Source organism: Trichosurus vulpecula, chromosome 5 (genome assembly GCF_011100635.1).
Source record: "Trichosurus vulpecula isolate mTriVul1 chromosome 5, mTriVul1.pri, whole genome shotgun sequence".
NCBI lineage: Eukaryota > Metazoa > Chordata > Mammalia > Diprotodontia > Phalangeridae > Trichosurus > Trichosurus vulpecula.
In genome coordinates, this window is record NC_050577.1 from 236,197,567 (window position 1) to 236,220,438 (window position 22,872).

A 22,872-nucleotide genomic window follows, 5' to 3' on the forward strand; every position below is an offset into this window, starting at 1 on the left:
AGCTGGGTAGTGCAGTGGATAGGCTGGTCCTTCATCATGAAGACTCAGCTTCATAAGTTCAAATCTGGCTCAGATACTTACTAGATGTGTGACCCTGGCCAAGTCACTTAACCCTGTTTGCCTCAGTTCCTCAGCTGTAAAATGAGCTGGAGAATACACTCCAGTATCTTTGCCAAGAAAACTCCATATGGAGGCAGACATGATTGTGAAAAGATGGAACAACAATTAATGCATGTTATTTGATTAATTGATTGATTGAACAGGTGTTTTTCTATGTTTCATTCAACTCAATTTTAAGCATCTACTCTTTTCAAACCATGAACCGATTGCTGCAAGGCCCCTGAATCCCTCCAAGATCCATTGCTTCTTTGCATGATCATTCTTAAATGCTGTGCTTCTGCATTGCTATCACCCTATAATAATTTCCCCACCAATAGAAACTTCTCCTATCACAAAGGTATGGAGTTAAACAAATAGGCACATTGGTCATGACTGGCACTATATGCGTCATCCTAACTTTGAAGGATTCTGTGAAGAGAAGGATGGTATGTTTCAGTATAAAGTCCTCTGGTGCCATAGCATAGATCTGAATTCCAGTGTCTTTTAGTACTTTCTTTTATATCTTTGAGACCACTGTGTATATTCTTCCCTTGGCTACTTCCTTCACTCTGGATCAATAAATACACCTTCCAGAGTTTCTTCCATTTCACTCCTTCTTCCATCTTGTCTGGCTTTTCATGAATACTATGATTCCACTGAAATCCTACCCTGATATTTCAGTGTGGTATATTCATGACCCTACGGTCTCAAAGACCTTGTCAGTGGAACAGAAGCTCATATAGGTCCTACCATCTTGGTAAACTTCACCACCTTCAAATAAAAGTCTTGTACTACTTATCTACTATTATAAGTCTGGTGTCTGAGGATCAGCTGAGTTAGCTAGGTCCAAAGATGCTCATCACCGAATTGGGAACAGAACACTGAAGTTTTAAATTAAAGAAACTCTTGGAGATCTAAATTAGAAAGGGGTTGCTATCTTCAGTTGCAGAAGGAATAATCACAGGAGAAGGGAATAAGCACGTGCAAAGTACCTACTCCCTGCCAGGTGCCGTGCTAAGCGCTTTACAAATATTATCTCATTTGATCTTCACAACAACCCTGGGAGGCAGGTGCTATTATGATTACCACTTTACAGATAAGGAAACTGAGGCAGACAGCAATTAAGTGGTAACACACCCAGGATAACACAGCTGGTAAATGTCTGAGACAGGATTTGAACACAGGTCTTCCAGACTCCAGGCCCAGCACTCTCTCCACTACTTTAATCACACCAGTGAAATCAGAAACAACTGAAGTAGGCATCCTCATTCACAGTTATTAGCATTTCCTTAATTACTCCTCTTTTTTTGTAATAAGGTCCAAGTTTGTTGTGGGTGTTTTTTTTCCCCTTGAGACTTTGGTATTTTCCCTTCTGTCAAATACTTCCAGAATATAATTATTTCAGAACTTTCCATTTTGTGTTATCTGAGCACAGACTTCCTCTGTCTATTTTTGGTTTAGTCCAGCTGTTTTCTTTCTTTTCTTTCTTTCTTTCTTTCTTTCTTTCTTTCTTTCTTTCTTTCTTTCTTTCTTTCTTTCTTTCTTTCTTTCTTTCTTTCTTTCTTTCTTTCTTTCTTTCTTTCTTTCTTCCATTTCTACTTATCCATGTGTCACATTAAGAACCATGATGTTACAATTTAAATGTGGAGGCATGACTGTCACTGATGAGGAAAACTTTTTTTAAAAAATCTGTATGGCTATTTTCCCATTTTCATCTGTTTGTCATCCCCACTTCAAGTTTACCCTTATACCTATGGATTATTTTGTTTGAGTCTCTTGCCAAGCTTTCTATGAACTTATTTTCCCAAGCTCATAATCTGTTATCCTGTCTGCCCCATAAGGACTTACAGACAATTTATATATATATATTTTTTTTTAGGGGAGACAACTGGCGCTAAATCACTTACCCAGGCCTGTCTTGGTCGTGGCCCCGCTACCCCTGCGCCCCAGGCCTCGCTCCCTGACGTGGCCGCCGCCGCGACCCTCGGCCTCCTGGGAGAAGGACTAGCCAGCCCGCCGGCCGGCGCGCCCCCTGCCTCCTGCAGCCACCCCGGAGCTGCGGGGCGGGGGGTCGGGGTGGGGGAGGGTCTCCACACCGTGGGGGACGAGGCATTTGCCGAATTCCTGACAGATAAAATTAAAGGGGACAGAAAAATCCAGAAATACAAATCCCTCCCCAAGATGCCCGGGAATTGGGAACTGGGTGTGCAAGGGACAGAAGCCAAGTTAGTCCGGAGATTAGCTGGCGAGAGGATCACTATTAAAAACAGCACCCCACCGACATTTGACGATGAGCCACCAGAGCGACAGAAAGCCCAAGAACAGCAAGAGCCTGAACTTAAGTCAACTCCGAACTTCATGGTGGAGGTTGTGAAGGCCGGTACCAGTGCTGGACCGCAACTATCCAGAGGACGAGGTTGAAAGGGAGGAAGAGGATGAGAACGGCATCTTCTCTATCAGGGAAGTTGGCATTCACCCCAACCCCGAATCGGACTGGAAGGATGCAAACTACAGGCTCAACACGGATTCCCTGGGCTGGGCCCTGTGCGACCACTTGATGGACTTCCTGGCTGACTGTGGGGTGGACAGTACGTTTGCAGACGAACTAATGAAGCTCAGGAGTACATCAGCTTTCTGGGAGATCTGAAAGGGTTTGTCCAGTGTCAGTAAAGAGGCCCGAGGGTGTGAGACCTTGCTGTGGACCCAGAGCTCTTCCTTCAAAGAGAACAGTTATCTACAAGTTATCATGGAGAAAGTGCATAAATTTTGTTCCCTAACCCTTTTATTTCCTTTCTCTCCTGGCATTTTTGTATACCACCACAGAATGATGAGAAAGAAAGCTCTTGGACCCCTAAAAACAGTCACTTACCCAGGGTCATACAAGTAGCAAGTATCTGAGGCTGGATTTGAACTCAGGTTCTTCTGACCCCAGGGCCGCTATTCTGTCACTACCTACCTGCCCTGACAGTTTTATATTCTAAACTTCTGCTATCCTTGGCTGCCTGTTTGTCAAGAACGATAGTCTTAGAGCTGAAAATTATCTCAAAAGCCATCTAGACCAGCCACTCATAAAACTCTCAAGTACTACCCAAATCAAATTAAAATATATTTGGGAAATATTTAACAAAATAAATAAAAATATAATAAAGCATCAATAGTGTTACTGTGTGATTTTTTAAGTCAGTATGAAGTCCTTGGTGATCCTTATGTATGGTTTATTGGACTCCATTTCTATTTGATTGTGACACCACAGATTTAGACCAATACTTTCATCCTTCATACACGTAGCAAACAATAGAACCAGGATTCAAACCCAGGCTCTCAGATTCCAAGTGCAGTACCCTTTCTACTAACAACACACTGCTTTCCTGAGGAAATCAATGTTTGCTGGCTGAGGTAGTTTCTAGGACCTTTTGTTCTCTATCTTTGGCAAGTTAAACTTCCTTAGGAAATGGAAACAGATAGTATTGCCAACATCTATGCTTTTATCCATTTCCTATTTTTTGTTGTCAATAGTTTGTTTAAATAGGTCAAACTAGAAATGCTTTTAATGAGTACCATGGCTTCTTATTTTTATTCTTGCTTCTAGTTTGATATTTGTTCTTTCCTATAACAACTTAAATGTTTTGGATATTCATAGAAGGCAGATTTGCAAGGTACTTTCAGCTCAGTAAGCAATATTTCATATCTGTTAAAATAATTTTATTTGGCAGGATGTTATTGGAACTCATCATGTCCAGTATCTACTGACTGTTTTCTAGAACAATGCATTCCTAATATATATGCATGAGGCTTCTGTATAGTCTACAAATTTCTCACATCTCTTGAACCAGATTTTCCAACAAAATTTCACCTTCCTGTCCTGTGTCCACCTTTGCACTGAAGTCGTAAGCTAAGTGCCACAGTAGCTAGAGCTCTGGCTCTTGTGTCAGGAAGACCTGAACTCAAATCCTGCCTCAGACACTTAGTAGCTGTGCAACTCTGAGCAAATTACTTAATTGCCACCTGCCTCAGTTTCCTCATCTGTAAAATGGGATTAAAAATAGCACCTACCCCCTGGGGTTGTTGTGAAGATCAAATGAGATTTTTTGCAATGTGTTTTGCAAACCTCGAAGTGCTATATAAAATGCTAGCCATTATTATCTAATTATTTAATTTAGAAAGTCTTATGAAGTCAAGTACACTTCAAAATTGCCTCTCCCTTCTATCTAACTCAGCTCAACTCAACAACAAAAAAAATAAATCCATGGAAAAGATAAATGTGGTGATCATCAATGTGGAATTGACTAGGACAGACAATATACTAAGAATCAAAGTTGGTGGACTATATCCACCTCAAGGTTCTCAATGGAATATCACTTCAGTGATGATCTGCATATCTTTACCAGTCTCTTCTCCCAGTTTTCTCCTACTCATGCTCACTTGATTGGGGAGTAAAGGTACGTGGGTATGGCTCATTGGAGCTGAAAGTTATGATGGTTGGGGATGGAAAGGAGTTGGAAGTAGAAGAAAACCTTTATTAATCTCCCTGTTTTCCAACCATTCAAGCTCCTTTGATTACAGATGGGGGAGTACAGTAGGGGTGGAGGGCACGCTTTAAGTACAAGCCTATAAATTGCCTTATCATCTGAAGATCAACTTAGCTAAGTAATGAATTTTTTGCCAAAGGCAATCCATGAAGAATGTCTAGTAATAGACAGAAGAGTAATGATGTGATTGGTATAGAAAGTAGGCAGTTATCAAGAATCCTAGGAGTACTGAAAAGGGTGTGTTTGTTTTGTTTTTTGGAGGGGGGAAGGCAGGGCAGTTGGGGTTAAGTGACTTGCCAAGGTCACACAGCTAGGAAGTGTGTCAAGTGTCTGAGGCTGGATTTGAACTCAGGTCCTCTTGACTCCAGGACTGGCGCTCTACTCACTGCACCACCTAGCTGCCTCAAAAAGGTGTTACAGTATTGACAGCATCAAAACCCAGAGTATGCAAGACACTGAGGTTTCCCTTGGCCCCAGAGTCCCTTTGTGGGTAGCTTCCTTCACAGCTATGGGCAATGAGGGACTCTGGGAGAAGGGCCACCCTGATGACACAGGTGCAGCACATGAAGCAGGATGGGGAGGCCTGGCCAACTCCCCAGTTTACATTTTAAAAGAGCCGGGGCTAGCTCCAGCAAATTGTGTGAAGCCAATTACCCTTTGGCGTTGACGCTTGGAAATTCCTGTCTATGAACCTCTGTGGGCTGATCTGCCTGATGACCACCAGCTGCTTCTGGCCCACATCCTGATTTAGCCTTTGCTCTCCCTGACAGGTGGTTTAGCTGATTTACAGAGCTGAGGTTACCTACTAGGGCACATCCTTTGCTTCTGCCCCACTGGTATCACACTCAATTAGAGACAGAATCCTTGAAGGCCACATATAGACATAGAAAACCACATATTAACACTATCTATGTCTTATTGTGTTTTTGTCAAATACTTCCCAATTGTATTTTAACCTGCTTTGGGTGCCCTCAGAAGTCTTGCGGACCAGGGCAGCCTCCATGCTACCCTATTAGATGCATCAGATGCATCTAACTACCCTGTTAGATGCATTTGCTTACTGGTTCTGTGTTTTCCATTGCATCTTAGAGACAAAACTTTTGCCTTTGACCTTGGGCATCCTATGATTTTATCATTATTGTGGCCTAGTGGCAACATCACTGGACCAGAAATCAGGAAAAACCTGGATTCAAATCCTATTTCAGATACTTACTGGCTGTGTTGCCTGGCCAGTCGTATGACTTCCTAGGGTTTTAATTTTGTCATTGATAAATAGTTTTAATAAGACTTGTACTACTTAATTCACGTAGTTGTAAAGAAAGTGCTTTGTATTTCTTAAAGTGCCATATACTTCTTTGGGGAGGAGGGGGGGGGGACTCAAACTATGATTTCTTAAGTAAGGGAACTCCCAGTAAGGAAGTTCTCTCCAACAATGCAGATCCGCAACTATTCTGTAACTTATGTTACTGAGAGGTTATGTGATTTGGGGTCAGTATATGTCAGAAATGGGTCTAAGATATAAAGTTTAAGTATTATAATTTCTAACATCTTTGACTTCAGATCTCATTACCTCTCACTATAGTGTTACAACAGCATCCTAATTGACTTCCCAACCTCAAGTCTTCCTGCTCTGGTCCATCTTCCACACAGTAGCCAAAGTGATTTTCCTGAAACCATATCACTTTCCTACTCAATGGATGGCTCAGTTGACAGTTCTGGAATTGGAGTTAAGAAGACCTGAGTTCAATTCCTGCTTCAGGCACCCATTATTTGAATGAATGTGGGCGACTCACTCAATCTCTGAGGCTATTTCCACATCTGTACAATGAGGGGATTGCACCAGATGCCCATTGAGATTCCTTCCTACTCTAAATCTATGATCCCACAACAAACTATGTACCTAAAGACTAGGGAATCACTGAATGCATTGTGGTGTATAAATGATATGGGATATTATTATGCTATAAGGAGCGATGAACATGAAGAACATAGAAAAGCCTAGGAAGACTTACATGAGGTGATGTAGAATGAAGAAAGCAAAGGCAAAAGAACTAAAGAAATATAACTAAATGCACACACATACGTACATAAACTATAGGATCATATATTAATTAGAGTTAAAAACTAAAAGGACACTAGAAATGGTCAAATCCAACTTTCTCATTTGATACATGAGGATATTGAAGCCCAGAGTGGATAGTTGATTTGACCACGGTCACACAGGTGTCAGAGCTGAAACTGGAACCTGAGCCTCAAACTTCCTGTACAAATCAGCTCAAGCATCACTTTCTACTCAAAGCTCTTCCTGATCCCCATTATTGTCTTCTCTCCTTTTTTGTTAAAAATTTCCACATTAGCCATATTTCAGGTGGGGGTTGAGGAAGAAAGAAAAATAAAGGGAAAATGTGCTTTAATTTTCACTCAGCCTTTAAGTTCTCTATCTACAGCTGGTCAGCATTTTACATCATGAGTCCTTTGGAGTTGTGATGGAGCATTGTATTGATCAGAACTACTGAGTCTGTGGAAGTTGATTTTCTTTACAATATTGATGTTACTGTTTACAATGTTCTCCTAGTTCTGTTCACCTCACTTTGTATCAGTTCATATAAGTCTTTTTCTGAAACTATCTCATTCGTCATTTCTTATAGCACAATAGAATTCCATCACAATCATATCTGATAATTTGTTCAGCCATTCTCCAATAGATGGGCATCCCCTCAATTTCTGGTTCTTTGCCACCACAAAAAGAGTTGCTGTAAATATTTTTGTACACATGGGTCCTTTACTTTTTTATTTTCTTGATCGCCCTTTCTCCCTAAAATATCTTGTATTTCTGGTATTCCTTCTATCTATATATGACCTCTGCCCCTTCCTCTCTCTGTCATATTGTGTGTATTTACATATGTATATATATAATACACTCACATATATCTATCTCTCATATATATGCACATGTATGTGTTTATATATACACACATATGTATATAATATTAATAGATATATATATACATATCTCATATATATTTATCCTGTTTTACCAGATTGCATAAAAGCTCCTTGAGGACAAGGATAGTCCTTTGGTTTTGTTTATTTGTTTTTTATCTTTGTATCCCCCATACCTAACACAATGACTGGCACCTGGTAGATGATGATGCTTGTTGAGTGATTTTTTTTTGTTTCCAAGCCAGCAAAACTATGAAAATCAAGTGAATGTTAAAGAATTGAAAAAATCTGGTCAAATATGATAGACAAACTGGTACTGATTTATTAAAATTGAAAACACATACCCTTCTTTTATTTTAGTAGGCGGAGACTGATTTCACGGATATAGGGAGCTCCCTATATTAACACAGATTGTCCCCTAGTCTGCAATGCATACTCTTAGAGAGTTGCTCAGAGCCCTGGGAGATGGTAACTGACCCAAAGTCAACCAGTATGTTGGGACTTGAACCTAGATTTTCCTGGTTCCAAGGCCAACTCTCTCTCCATTTGTCTCTCTGCTTTTCTTTAAAATGAAACAAAATAAAACAAAACAAAAATGAATAATAAATCACTAAAATATATGGCTTCTTCTTCCACCAGAGGTGTTCTGGGCTGGGCCTGACTCAGGCCGAAATTAGATACTTTTATATAATTCAATAATTAGCAAAAGGAGCCAGAGCAGGAGGAGGATTTCCAACAATCATGTGCATTTTGGGCACCTAGAGTTAATTCAGCTGATGGAAGCACTACCTTCTGAGTTCCCCCATCATTTTCTACCAGCCAAGCATCAGAGAGAATACTTGCAAATCCTTGTACTTGTGTGTCATGGAATACTGTAAACAGCCTAAACTTTTAGTCCCCTGAGCCAATCAAGTCTCAAGGATGTTCTCACTATCTCTTAAGAAAAAAAAAATCAGCCTAACTTCCATGGGAGCTGAAGTTAGGGTTCTTCTCCTATGAGGAGGATGATCACTCTTTTATGCTGTTTCCCTTTAACTGTTTAGGAGAAATATATCACACTACACCTTATTTCTGCATTTATTCATGCTTGACCCCTGAGCCAAAGCAAGATGTACTGATTTTTTGTAGAAGAGAACCAAGTAGTTCTCAGCCCATTCACTGCCTATCTTCTTAGGCTTTGTCCCAAAGGGGGAGAAAATAATCTTCCACTGGAGGAAGAAAGACAGCCTCTCCAGTCTAGCTATTCTCTTTAGGTACTACTACTTACCAAGAGAAGGAACAGATTTATTTTTTAAAGGACACTTACTGCATCTCTGTCTCAGCAACAGGAACTTTTGGGATTTTTCTTTCCCAGTTTGCCTCTGGGAAAACTTTTACCTTTTTTGCTACTTAGCTGGGTCTTATATAAATTGAAACTTATATTTGGTGGTTGCCTTATCACTAACAGCTGTTATAGCTTGCCTTTGTTCTGGTAGCATCATAGGAACATAGATTAGAGCTGGGTTAGAAGTCATATGATCTATACCCCTCATTTTACAGAGGAGGAAACTGAGACCGTGTTTGATATTATGGCATATTATTATCTAACAGGGTGATGAGGATTACATACAGAATGAATTATTTTTAAGCAGCTGTAGAACTCTCAGCCCTTCTCCCCACACATAATACACGGATCCTAGAAACCTTCCCCAAGTTCCAGGTATTATGTGGGTCAACACCCACTTAAAACCTTATCTTTTGCACCCCAGTATTGTTTCCCTTTACTAGACAACTGGGGGACACATTATTTTTTAAAGTGTATTTAATAAAATGGACTAGCAAAATAAGTGATAAAAGTTTTCCTTTAGCCATAAATGTAGTCATGCACTCTTGCTCAGAAGGCTGACAGCTTGTAGGGGAGGGGATGCAACCACAGAAGGGCAGAACCAGGGAACACCAGTGGAGGGAAACACAGGAAGATTGCACGTGACAAGAAAACATGTGTTGTTGGAATAACTCACTCTTCCAATGCTGTTGAGTTGCTCATCCACCTTTCTTGGCCACTCAGGACTAGGAGTTTTTGGTTCAACAGCTTTAGTCTGGACATTTCTGGGGATCTGCTGCTGCTCTATGCTGCCATCTGCTGGCCCTCAGCCTCTAAATGGCTCTTTCCATAGGGCAATGAATGAATGGGTCTGAGAATTCATTAGCTTCATGCAGCTACATCTGGCCATCTAGTGAGAAAGACCCTTTGGTATTTTAAATCTTTCTTCCAAATACTCTTTATAACCTATTTCATATATATTTGGTTTTTTTGTATCCCCCATTGGATTATAAGCTCCTTAAGGGTAGGGGCTGCTTTTGCCTCTTGCTGTATCTACAGTACCTAGCACATAGTAAGCACTTAATAAGTGTTTATCAAATGAATGAATGAATTTAACTTATTTGGGCCTCAGTTTCCTCATCTATGAAATGATAATGGCTCAGATGAAATCAAGTTTAAGGCCTTTTCTACCTCTAATTCTACAAATAGACTCCCAATTGGTGTTTTTGTTTTCAGTCTCTTTTCTCCATAATCAATCCTTTTCACAAAATAACCCTTCTAAGGCACAAGTCACTCCCCTGCTCTAAGACCTTCAGTGGCTCTCAACAGCCTCTGGGATAAAATATAAACAGCTCAGTCCAAAGATTCTTTACAATCTTGCTCCAACCTACCCTTCCAGCTAATTTAGAAATTGCTCTTCTTCATGTATTCTATATCGGCTGTTTCCTCAACTCAGTAATTTCTTTCCTACTTCTTTGTGTCCACACAGGCCATCTCCAAGTCTGGAATGTATTTCCTCCTTGCCTCTGGGCCTCTGAGCACTGATGTTCCTTCAAGGTCCACCCCACATGCCATCTCCTCAGTGAAACTGTCCTCGAGCCTTCCCAGTTACTAGGACAATCTCCTTCTTCAAGTTACTTTTACTGACTTATCCCTTCCAGCAGTTTCTGGGAGATCAGGGAAGAAGATCATGTGATATTTTATTTCTGATTTTATATTTCTTTTCATTTATTCATTCATGCCGGCATGCAAATAGCGCTTTGTCTGAATGGAACTGCCACGACTTTAGGGAGGGGCTGTTTTCCCCTTGATCAAGGAGCATTTTCATAATTCTTTCCCTTTGAGAAGTTACTTATTTTTATTGGTTACAACAGTGTCATGAGCTACCTTGTCATCATTTCCCCCATTTGACAGATGAGGCAACCAAGTTTAAAGGACAGAGAACTAAATTAACAACAGAAGCACAATTAGATTCCCTAAGCCCTGAATTTTCAACCCTGCTGTTTCAGCAAGGGTAGACAATTTCCAGGGGTCAAATCATTTATCAGACCCTCTAATAAAAAGTGGACTTAGGGGTCCTATGATTTTTGTGTGTATGTGTAATGATGTGATGGCATTTGATTGTGAAATTTGCCTGGGGATTCTTTGCCATCCAACAGGGCTTATCTGAAGTCACAAATAGCTGTGCTACGGTATCATTCCCAGAAATACCACCTCCACAAGTCAGGGAGTTAAGTTACCACTTTAGTCTCCTTACTTTTCTAACCCTGGAGAGTAAGCTCTGGGAAGTATCCATTTCTGAGTCACTGTTTGTTGGAATGCCATCTTGAACAGGACACTCCCTGGCATCTATAAAGTGTCTACTAATTTTAACTTAATTGTCTCTTTCGAAAAGAGAAAAATACCAATAGGAATAATATACAAAACTACATAGAACCTTTGTTCAAGCAGCACTATAAAAAGATTCAGTCCTCTCTAGACTCAATTCTCCCCTAAGAGCACTAAGCACTAACATATATACTTCCCAGGTTTGGAAAACCAAGCTCTGTTTGCTTTTCAACTCTGCTCCTCATCGAATTTATACAGGTAAAGGAGAGAATGTAGTAGTTGCTCCTAAGAGCTGTGTGACTACTGGGTGGTACCAATTAGTACCAGGCCTTTCCTTGAGTGGCCCATCAGTCAACAGACATTTATCAAGGGTTACTATCTGGGCAGATACAGAGACAGTCCAGTTGTTTGTCCTGGACTATTTGGGGCCCATCCTGATACTGTCTATACTTACATTTTACATTCCTTTCTTCTACTCCTGGGATAGGAGCCAATGCTGGTACCCTGTTCTTTAGAGGCTCGATGATAGAAGACTCTCTGCCAAAAAGAAAAATGTGGTTTATTGGTGTTGAGCACTTTATACACAAGCAAAAGACCTATCTCCAATGTCATAGTTACATAGATTCAAAGAAAGGTGAAACCTTAGACACCATGTAGTCCAACTTCCTCATTTTACAAATTGATAAACTGAGGCCAAAAGAGGTTAAATAATTTGCCCCATAGTCACCCAGGTGGTAAATGCCAGAGCCAGGTCTTGGACCAAGAACCTCTGACTTCAAATTGAATACTATTTCTAACCTACAATGCTGCAAATGGGGTATGCTTAGTCACAAATTTTGTGTTTTATTTTCATTAATTTGATTTGTCAACATATGAAATATGGAAGGCCAGAAATCCATTTAAACAAATATTTTGTATTACTATGACACTTGCTTATAATGTCACCTATTCATTACTTTTCAAACCTTAAAGTATTGTATGAACAGAATATTATTATCGTTACTTATGGAAATTCCAGGTGGAGGTAGCAATCTAAGAGAAGGCAAAGGAATTTGGTAGACGAAGATGACTTTTATTCATTGAAGGAATATGTTGATGAATCTCATTATTTCTTTGACTAGATTAACCAAAAAGTGGTAACATGTTCGTTAATTTAACTATTTTTCTTTTCTTTTAAAGGAAACCAGTTATTAAAGAAGCTGCAATGTTGTAGGGAAAAGAGTGTTGTATTTGAAGTCAGAAGGTTCCAATCTTAGCTCCCACTACTTGTTACATGTATGACCTTGGGCAAGTCAGTTCCAATTCTCTTCATCTATAAAATAAAGAAATTGAACTATATTTTATCCACCTCTAGATCTTATGCTTAACTTCTGTCAATACTGAAGTATTGACAGAAGCATTAAAGGAAAGAAAACACAAAAAGAAGCGGATGTTAATTTTTGTCTTTGGGCTATGAGTGAGTCACACACATACACATACACACGCACAGAACACAGACACAGACACAGACACAGACACAGACACAGACACACACACACACACACACACACACACACACACACACACCTTCCTAACACAGACCAGGATGGTAGGGAAAATTCTTTCTTTCTCTCTCCTTTCTCACCATTCCCTACTGGATTCAACTTGACACCTCCATACCCAGTACCCCAGATAATGAAAATATTTTCTCCCTGCTGAAAACCAATTGTACCTCAAAGCAGCATGTGAAATCAGAAGCTGATAACAATAGAATAACCCAGATTTTTCTGTGAATAAAGAACCTCTTCATTTCTCTCTCCATTTATTCTTTCTTCCTTTTCTTTTCTTCTCCATTTACCTCCCCTCCTTTTCCTCCTTATTTTTTCCTTTCTTCTTTTCTGTCCCTGCTTCTTCTGTCTCTTTTCTCCCTTCCCTCCTTTCCCTTTTCTACCTTTCCTTTCCTTTCCTCCTTCCCTTTCCTCACTTTTTATTTCATCCCTTTACCATATCTATCCTTTCTTCCTCTACCTTCCCTTACTTTTTTTCCCTCCCCTTCCTTTACCCTTCCTTTCTCTAACTTCCTCTCTTTCCACTAAACTTCCTTTTTTAAAGCTATCCTTCCTTTACCTCTCCTTTCCTCATTTCTCCTTCTTTCTTTTTTTCTTCTCCTCCTACATTTCACTGGGAAGGGAAAGGAAAATTCTCTCCCTCACACCACATAGTTTCTAATCTTCAGGCAAAGATAATATCACACAATTTCAGAACTAGGAGGGACCACAGAGGCTAAATAATGCTTACATGGGAAAAAATCCTCACTACAACACACTCAATAAGTGATCACCCCACCTTTGCTTAAAGAGCTCCCATGAAGGACAACCCACCATCTCCCAAAGAAGTCGATTCCAATCTAAATCTTAGAAAGGTTTTACTTGCCTGAGACTTAAAAGCATTTCTTGATTACTTCTATCTATCACTCCAAGTTTGGCTTTTGGATTTGTATATGGGCTAGGGGTGAGGGGCAAACTGAATAAATCTAATATTTCTCTACATGTTGTTTTTGTTGTTTAGTATTTCAGTCACATCTGACTCTTCATGACTCCATTTGGGGTTTTCTTGGCAAAAATACTGTAGTGGTTTGCCATTTCCTATTCCAGTTCATTTTACAGATGAGGAAACTGAGGCAAACAGGATTAAGTGACTCGCCCAGGGCCACACAACTAGTATCTGAGGTCAGATTTGAGTCTTCCTGATTCCAAGCCTAGTGCTCTATCCAGTGCACCACCTAGCTGCCCCTCTTCCTCAAGACAGCCCTGACAAATACTTGAACATAGCTCCTAGGTGCCTAGCCCAAGCCTTCTTTTCTCCAGACTAAATAATCTTGGTTCCTTCAAGGAATTATCATATGGCATAAATTTAATGTCCTTTACAATTCTAGTTTCCCTCTTCTGGTGGATTTCTAACTTAACATTGTCCCTTCTGAACTTCATTGCCCCTAATTGAACAAAATATTTCCAAGGTGGTATGACAAAGGAAGAGCAAAGTCACCTTCTACACCTAGAAACTATACCTCTCTTAATGCAAGGCAAAGATTTATTTAGCTTTTTATTTTGCTACCATATCAAACTGTTGACTCCTATGGGCCAGGCATCCTAGGCAGATTTTATTACAGGCCTCTTTTAATTTTAGTATTATGGAAACACAAAAACATAATGCTTTAACAATTCATTTGTAGCTCTCGTGGACAAATTAACAGTCTAAAAAGAATACCCAGTTGTAGACAGAAAAGAAAAAAAAAGTCACAGAATCTCAGACTTGGAAGGCACCTCAGAGACCATTTTGTTACATACTTATTGGCTGTGTGACCTGGGTAAGTCACTCAACGTCTCTGTGCGTCAGGTTTTTCCTCTATAAAATGAGGATGTTTGGCTCCATGGCCTCTAAGTTTACTCCAACTCTGAATCTATGATTTTATTCCAACTTGTACATGAACAAAAATCTCCACTATAACATACTTGAGAAGTGGTCATGAAGCTTTTGTTTGAAAATCTCTAATAAACATTAACTCCTCACTTCTGGAGGCAGCCCATTCCTCTCTGGGACAGTCCTGATTGCTAGGAAGTTTTTCCTTACCTCAAGCCTAAGTCTATTTCTTTGTAACTTCCACACATTACTCCTAACCCTTCCTCAGTTCTGCCTAGCTCTGTTGCCAAACAAAGCCCACTGAGGACTTTTCCCATGCCTCAATCCCTCAATGATAGCTAATATGTCCTGATAAATCTCCTCTTCCTCAGGTCAAACATTGCCAATCCCTTCAAATAATCTATCATCATATGACACCATCTCCAGGTCCTTCACTGACACGTATCTCTTGCAAAAACATCTAATTTATGTTTTAACAACCTTTTGCAAACATCAGAATTCTATAAATTCTGCATGTCCATTTAGATACCATTACTGTGAAATCACCTGCAGATCTCCATTTCCATGGCGTAATTACCCTTACATATGAAATGTCAAGTTAGAGAAAGGGTATCCTTTAGCAATGAAAGACCTAATTGGTTTCACATTGGCATTTAACACTGGGAAGTAAATAGAACTTAGAAAGAGTCCTCAAGATGCCAAATAGCTTGGTTAGTCTAATATTCCAATGTATTGGTATTGTGTAAGCATAGTGTTAAGGACTTTGTACAATTTCTTGCTAATTTCTCTGAAAATTGTCATGTTCTTTCAAAGAATCAGACCAACATATTTCTGTGAGTAGACATTTTTATTTATAGTGGCACTTCCAAAGTTTCTCATATCTTGAAAATATCCACAAAATACTGATTTATCCTTACATTAGAAAGATGCATTTTGCATATAAAAAGAGTAAAATATATACTGTTAGGCAGTATTTTTTCTTTTTATTTAATAAAACTGACTTTAGGAGCAAGCAAAATTGAACTATGGTTAAAGTCTCCTGTAACTGATCCCACCCATCTTTTAAAGTATAAAATGCTGTTCTAATAACCATAAAAGAATGTTTTTTTGATAAGCAACATCTATGAAAATATAACTTAAAAACTTCTGCAAGTTACCTCTCCCAACAACCTTCTGCCATGAATAATAATATTAAAATATATATCAAAAGTAAAAACAAAGCATTCATATGATGGTGACTTTTAGTTAAATACATTTTCTTATAAAGTGGCAAAATAGTATTCACAAATATACAACTAACATGAAATATTTATATACAGAATGTCTTAGCTTGTAACTTTGCACGGCCTCCTGCTTCATGGTCTAACAGGCTTTCCTGTTAATTCTGTACTTGGAGGTAAAATCAGTGGGTGGAATTAATCTCAAGTCTCAGAGTTCATAGCACATGATAGATGAGCCTGGAATTAGGGGCCCCTGGTGTTTCTGGCTGAGAGTCAGTGCTGGCAATTGGAGAGAGAGAAACAGGGTCCTGCAGAGTCAACACAGGTTGGTCAGAGGATGAGATCCGATCCACTATGCTGGATAAGCAGTCCAAACTGGATAATGTGGAATTTTTGTTGGTGGAGGAAACTGAGGATGGGAGAAAAACACATTATGAATTAGACATGGGTAGAAAGATTTGCTACTCTGCCCTCCCCCTGTTTCTTGATCTCTTCCTCCCACACTCAAAAGTCAGGTGGCCATAGAAAAAGAGAAGCAGAAATTGGAAGCAAATATCTTGGTGACTCAGGCTAAAGTACATGCCTTTGATGGCTGAGGATGAGGGTAGAGGCTACAGACTGGGAAAAGGGTTTTTGTTGCTGTTGAGTTGAGATTTTGTTTGTTTGCTTGTTTGTTTGCTTGTTTTTAGTTCAAAGTATCACCAACTCATCACTTTCCTAATAAAAAAACTAAAATAAGTCACACCTGAAAAAGCTTTGGTTTGCTTAGAGCAGGGTTGTTTAAACAGCATTATGATGTATTTGGTTTTCTTTGCCATCTTGTGTATTTTATTTTATGTAATGGAAAACATTCTACTGAGAAGAGATCCATAGGCTTCAGCAGACTGCCAAAGGATCCAGTGAAGATTAAGAAACCTTCGTCTAGAGTGAGCTGTTCAGTTGACTAGGTCTGAAGCTCATCTATGACCATTAGCACTTACCATTTGTCGTATCAGGGCAGTAGACACTGTCAAAACTGCTGTTTCTTCTGGACCACACGGGGCTGTTGCATTCAGCCTAAAGAAAACAAAATACAAGAGAGAAAGTAGGTTTTAGTGTCTGACAACCTGGGACTCTGAACAAGTGGTCAAATAACTTCTGCATTCTCTTCCAAACTCCTTACTTCAATTTTATTTTTGAAATGGAGAGCCCTAGTGAAATTGCTAGGACATGGAGGTGGAGGAGGAGAACAACAAAAGAGAAGAGAAAGAAAAGGAAAAGAGAAAGAAGAAAGAAAAAAGAAAGGGGAGGAGAGAGAGGCAGAGAGATACAGAGACAGTCAGAGACATTGAGCCAGAAAGAGATTAGAAATGAGATGAGAAGAGGTGAAATGAGACGACATGAGATAAGATGAGATTGCAATATTCATTGGTTTATCCATGAAGAATAGATGGAAGTAGGAGGAAGCTACCCTAATTCAGTAAGAGAACACTTTCCCAGGGCAATAACACATTAAAACCTGGCACAGATGAAGCAAACGCTCTCAGAAAAGAATGCATCAACAACTTCTCAGAGCCAGGCTTCCTCAGGGGAGGGGTTATGGCTTGAGCAAGTGTTCTTTTTTTCCATTTCTTCATTAAGTTATTAAAAACACCAGCGATGTAGGCTTCAGAGATTGCCCCTTAGTTCTCTGTGTGTGGCAAACTTAAATTACATTTTTGGAAATGGACCATAATGGAGAAGACTTTTCATTGCTTCCTCCTAAAGACCACTTTGTGATCTTTCTCCCTGGCAGCAACCTTAGCAGGCAACACCTTGCTGAATGAAGTGCCCTCCACTGCCTTAGAAATACAGTGTTGTGTCAATTACATGACAGTTGCATATTCCAGGGTCAGAGTTGGAAGGACCCTTAGAGATCATCGTCAACTCTCTTCATTTTGCGGATGAGCAAATATTGGGGCCATAGAGCTTAAGGTCACATAGAGATGAGCGACATCTAGGAACCAGGTTTCCTTAGTGTCAGCCTAGTAGTCTACACCAGGCTGGATGCTTTCCTAAAACAGGACCATGTAATCTTTATAAATCTGTGTCCATTCAGCATTTTACAATATTAAAAGTCACCCCAGATAGCCTTGAGCTTAAAAAAAAATCAAGCCACCTAACACTTCTAGCATTTTTTCATTTATTTTGAACAGTAATAATAAAGGAAGACAATCATCTATGTCTTAACTTCTTACCATCCCATCGGAGCAGTTGGAGGTGGGGCTGGTGGGTTCAGAGCAGCTCTGTCCCGGCAGAGTGTAGTAATTTTCAACCTGTTCCCTCAGCAGTTCTTGGAGGCTCTCAATGTATCTGATGGCATTCCTGAGGATCTCCACTTTGGGGAGTCTCTGGTTAGGATTGGCCGTAGTACACCTCTTAAGCGTCTCAAAAGCCTGGTTCACCTTCTTCAGCCTCCGCCTTTCCCGCATGGTGGCCGCCTTCCGCCTGTCCATGGTGGTGGACTTCCTCTTGCAGGCTTTACAAGCCCACATGAGGCAGTGGCCAGCTTGGTGATGACCCGTCGGGGCTCGCACATGCTCCTCTTCGTCTGAGCCTTGGAGATCTGTTTTGTGGGCTCCGAAAGAGGTCATTCTGGGCTCAAACTCGTCCCCGAAGTCCCCATCTGGAGAAGGGATGCAGGAGCTGTCGTAGAAGAATTCGGATGGGGAGAACTGGCAGCTCTCCATCATTTCCATTCTGTCAGAGGAGAGAGGGAGGGATGTTGCACCTGGACCGCAAAGAGGGAGACTCCAGTGAAAGTTACCCTGGCGTTCCACTTGGTCAATTTCCTCAGCAATTAGGGGAGAGGCTAGTGTCCTTAACTCAGAGGCATGGCCTCTTTATATATTCATGGAGCGGGAGGCTGGTCCACAGTGGCTACTCATTATTAGCATATCCCACCACTACCCCTACTGGGGGCTGTCTGGGCAAACCTCCTTTCCCCAGGAGACAATTTGCTGTTTACGGCTCCTTTTGACTAGTTAATGATTTTACTGCATTTCTTTTTAATGGGGGCTGGCTTCCCCACCCACCCACCCCCTCCTCCTTCCCCTCTCACTTTCACTCCCAATTTAACCAAACCAGGAGATTATTTCTAAATGTGATCCTAGCAATAACCAAAATTAAACTTTATGAAATTTCCTCCTTTCTTCAATGTTTTCCCCTTTGAAACAAACTAGACTTGGGACAAACAGTCTCTTGAAGTGACACCGAAAAATCAGAAGTTCTAAGGATGGGGAGAAGATCCTATTGTTTAATCAATTATTTCTCCTTTCCAATAACTTTACACCAGTGACTCTTCAGACAAGTGGGTAGAATACATGAGTTTCATAAACTTGAAAATGCATTGGACTCATCTTTTGATGGGCTAGGTTGAAAATTCTTCTGAGTAGGACTTGGATAAGGTCATTTTTAAAGTAGCTGCTTTAAAAGAGATTTTTTAACAGATCAGGCCTTTCTTAAATGCCTATCACTGCTCATCTTAAAAGAGACAGTGAAGAGGAAAATAACCAAGTAAATGAGTTAGGACTTGAATCAAAAATGTCTTTAGCCTTTGAAATGAAAGGACCTCAACAAACCCCAGATAGAATAGAAGACATAAAGAGAAAGAAAGAAAGAGAAAATTACATTCTAAGTTAATCCGTCTAACTTTTCTTGGTCTCTAGCTCTGACCCTCGTCTTTCCACAGACATAACAGAGAAGCAAGACTTGGGGTTTGCTCATTTTCTGCTTTCAAGCAAACTTACACCGTTACAGATGCGTCCCAGCTGCCAGAGCCACAATCCCTCCTGCTAGTGTAAAATTTCTAACCCCCCAATCCCTAAGTAACTTCACACAAACCGGTGACAAAAGCCTTCCAGAAAGCTTGAACCTAGATCATTGTAACCCTGGGTGGGGAGGTGGTGGTGGGGGGTGGAGGAAGGGGATGGTAATTAAAGTGGTAATGAAACCATTAACAGACGCTTGCCAGAGCCCCAAGAACCAGCCCTTTGACCACATTCAGATAACTTGTGTTTGTGTGTTTTTAATTTTAAGAAAATGGGTTACTCACAGCACATGCCCATATGTCGTTATCTAGTTGCTAGATTCTAGTCTGCTAGGACTACATACCGGCTCCTAGAGGAAGAGGCCTTGCTTTAAACCATTCTACCAGCCTGTCCAGTAAGTGTTATAGCTTCCCTAATGCTTTTTGTCTGGGGGCCTTGGGATGGGGGTTTGTTTTGTTTTGATTTCATTTGTTTACTTTCTACAACCCCTCTTCCTTAAGTGGTCTTAGCTTGGAGATCTTGTGTCAGTAATGGCCAGAAAGGTACTGTTTTCATCAGGGTTCACTGAGGCAGGGTTCACTATTTTGGGGATGAGGGGAATGCTACAGATGAGTGAGAATGGCAATACAGAGGTCTTTGCTGCCTTAAGTCCTAAATGTTCCACCCTTCCTAGGGAAAGATTTTCTCTTAAAAATTTTGCACAAGCCTACAGTGCTCACCCCAAAGGGTTCCTTAATTGCCAGGCCAGTTGGGAGTACATCTGCAGTTTATTTAGGGCTATAAACAGAACTAGAGCCTTTGAAATGAATCCTGTATTAAGAGCATAAACCTGATAAAGGAATAAAGTTACAGGGAGAAAAAAAAATCAAGACTTTGAATGGTAGCAATCCTTGGCCAATAGCTGGAAACATTAAAATGGCCTCTGTCATCTTTGAAGTACAGTATTCAACTCCCTACTGTTCCCCATCTCAGAAGGAGTTTCCCCTTTGTCTTTTAGACACTCCCCCCCACACTCCAGCATGATGTTTTAGTCATATAATAGGATAAGAGACTGAACCTATGATTTCACTGATAGAACTCTCTTCAGGGATTTTTATTTGTGTGTGTGTGTGTTTCTGCCCCTTTGGCAGACTGGGAAGTCTATGGATCCTTTCTTAGAACATTTTTAAGTGAATACAATAGAATATATAGGTTTACAAAGGAAACATTTTCAAGTAAAATTAACAAGTGTTTATTGATTGTTCACTATGTGCTCTATGCTAGAGATAAAAAGAAAAGCAAAAAAAAAAATCAGCCCCTGCTCTCAAAGAACTCACAGTCTAATTGGGGATATAACACATGAACAATTATGTACAAAGAAAATACAGATATGATAAATTAAAGAAAATCACAAAGGTGAACAATTGGTATTAAAAGAGAGTAATGACTTTCTGTAGAAGTTGGGATTTTAGCTGGTACTGAAGATTTTGTTTGGGATTTGAAATAGTTACTTAAAAACAACAACAGGGAACCCCGGATTAAGACCTATCACATACAAGCTGTATATCACACAGGTTTTATACCTATAGTCTTGGGAGTTGCCTAGATCAATGAGGGGTTAAATAACTTGTCCAGGCTTGAAAGTCGGTAGGTGTTAAGATGGGACTTGAATCCAAACCTTGCAGGCTCCAAGGTCAGCTCTCTAGTTCCTGTCACACAGCCTTTAATGCAAATAGTAGGTGCTTAACAAATGCTTCTTGACTTTAAATGGGTTGGGGTATTTGCCAAGGAGCAGCGGTTTTTGGTCAGCAGTAATCTGACTACCTTTACGGGATGTTGGATCCAGAGACATTGCCTGCCGTACACTGGACAAGTGCTAAAATAAAGCTGTTTACAGGTTTGTGTTCCGGTCACAAACAAACTTGATCTTTAATGTTGTAGCTGGGGTGGGGGGTGGGGCTAGAAGAGAAGTGGTTAGTGGCTGGGACGCTTCTGATCCGCCTTTCCCCGGATTCCTTTCCATCAGGTACTTGTACTGGCAGGCCAAAATCCAACTTCTTTCTTAAGCCTTGGGTATTCTTTCGCTCCCTTTTAGGCCGAAACTTTTCATCACATTCCTGCAGTCCTGCCCGGGTGAGGGTCCTTGGCCATGGGCGACGTATCTTTGGTCTTCCTCCCCTAGCTCCTTGTACCCTACCCCAGACGGGCTACTGCAGACGGCACAACCTTTTACTTCTCCCCCCTTCTCCATCTGCCCGTGTTGTGCCGGGAAGGATGCTGTCACTCACGAGGCTCTGTCATTAGGAGAAGCCCTCCGAGGTTACAGTTCTCTTTGGTAAAGTGATCTCAAAACACATTTGCAATGTGCAGAAGGCGAGTAAGAAGTACCCAAAACCTCAGAGCCCCGGGTTGCTTAATGGGTCTTGCGAGGGGCGAGACCGAAACCTCTGGGCTCTGGGGATTGAAGTGCTGAAAATAGGAAGCCAGGACACCAGAACGAGCTAGACACAACTTTTAAACTGTACTCAGAAGCGAGGAGAGAAAGAGATCAGGGAATAGAAGGAAATCTTCAAAGAACGAAAGACGCCAGCGTTTCAAAGGCTCTGGGACTCTAGAGGGGTTTGCCTGCTCTTTCTTTAGGGAAGACCCAAAAGTAGGAGAAGTAGAGAATATGGGGTGGGTAAAAGAGCTTTTCAGAGAACTTGGGGGACGTATTACATTCTGTTTTATAATCTGGGCCTCGCATAGAATGAAGTTCAATCAAATACTTGCTGAATTGAAATGGGGTAGGATTGAATTGATTTCCAGCCTTGATCCCTGCCCCTTCTGAGAGAGTTTATCATTTGCGTCAAAGAAAACAAACTCTACCTTCCAGAATTTTTCTGACTGGCTGAATTCTCTTCTAAGGATCACAGACCACTTCCAGGGTGTAGAAGTACAATTAGAAAAAATGTCCCAATGCACCTCTCCTCCTTCGTCTGCCTTTGCAGAAGTCAGGGAGTAGGGTCAAGGAATGCTAAAATGCCGGTTAGTTTTTGCTAAAGTGATTGTTTTTATCTTCCTGGCTTTTTAATTCTTTATTAACAGTGATGGCTCTCTAGGGGAGGGAAGAAGGAAGGATATATTTGGAAACAAAAACTATGTAGAAAAAAATATCAATATCAATGAATATGTAGGTGTGTATGTATACACATATGAAAACAAATATATACATATTTATGCATATACGTGTTATATAGGTATATGTGTTTGTAGATAGATAGATAGATAGCCCAATTCTGGAT

General features: G+C 40.5%; 1 protein-coding gene and 1 pseudogene across 1 annotated transcript; one reads left to right on the forward strand and one right to left on the reverse strand.

Moving 5' to 3' along the window:
* Positions 1–502: 502 nt before the first annotated feature.
* LOC118851222 lies at positions 503–2,769 on the forward strand (annotated as a pseudogene).
* Positions 2,770–16,036: 13,267 nt separating this feature from the next.
* MYF5 (myogenic factor 5) lies at positions 16,037–18,538 on the reverse strand. Its single transcript, XM_036758518.1, has 3 exons — positions 18,038–18,538; positions 16,802–16,877; positions 16,037–16,230 (listed from the first exon to the last, which is right to left on the reverse strand). Exons 1-3 carry the CDS (start codon positions 18,536–18,538, stop codon positions 16,037–16,039), a joined length of 771 nt encoding a protein of 256 aa, XP_036614413.1.
* Between the last annotated feature and the right edge of the window lie 4,334 nt (positions 18,539–22,872).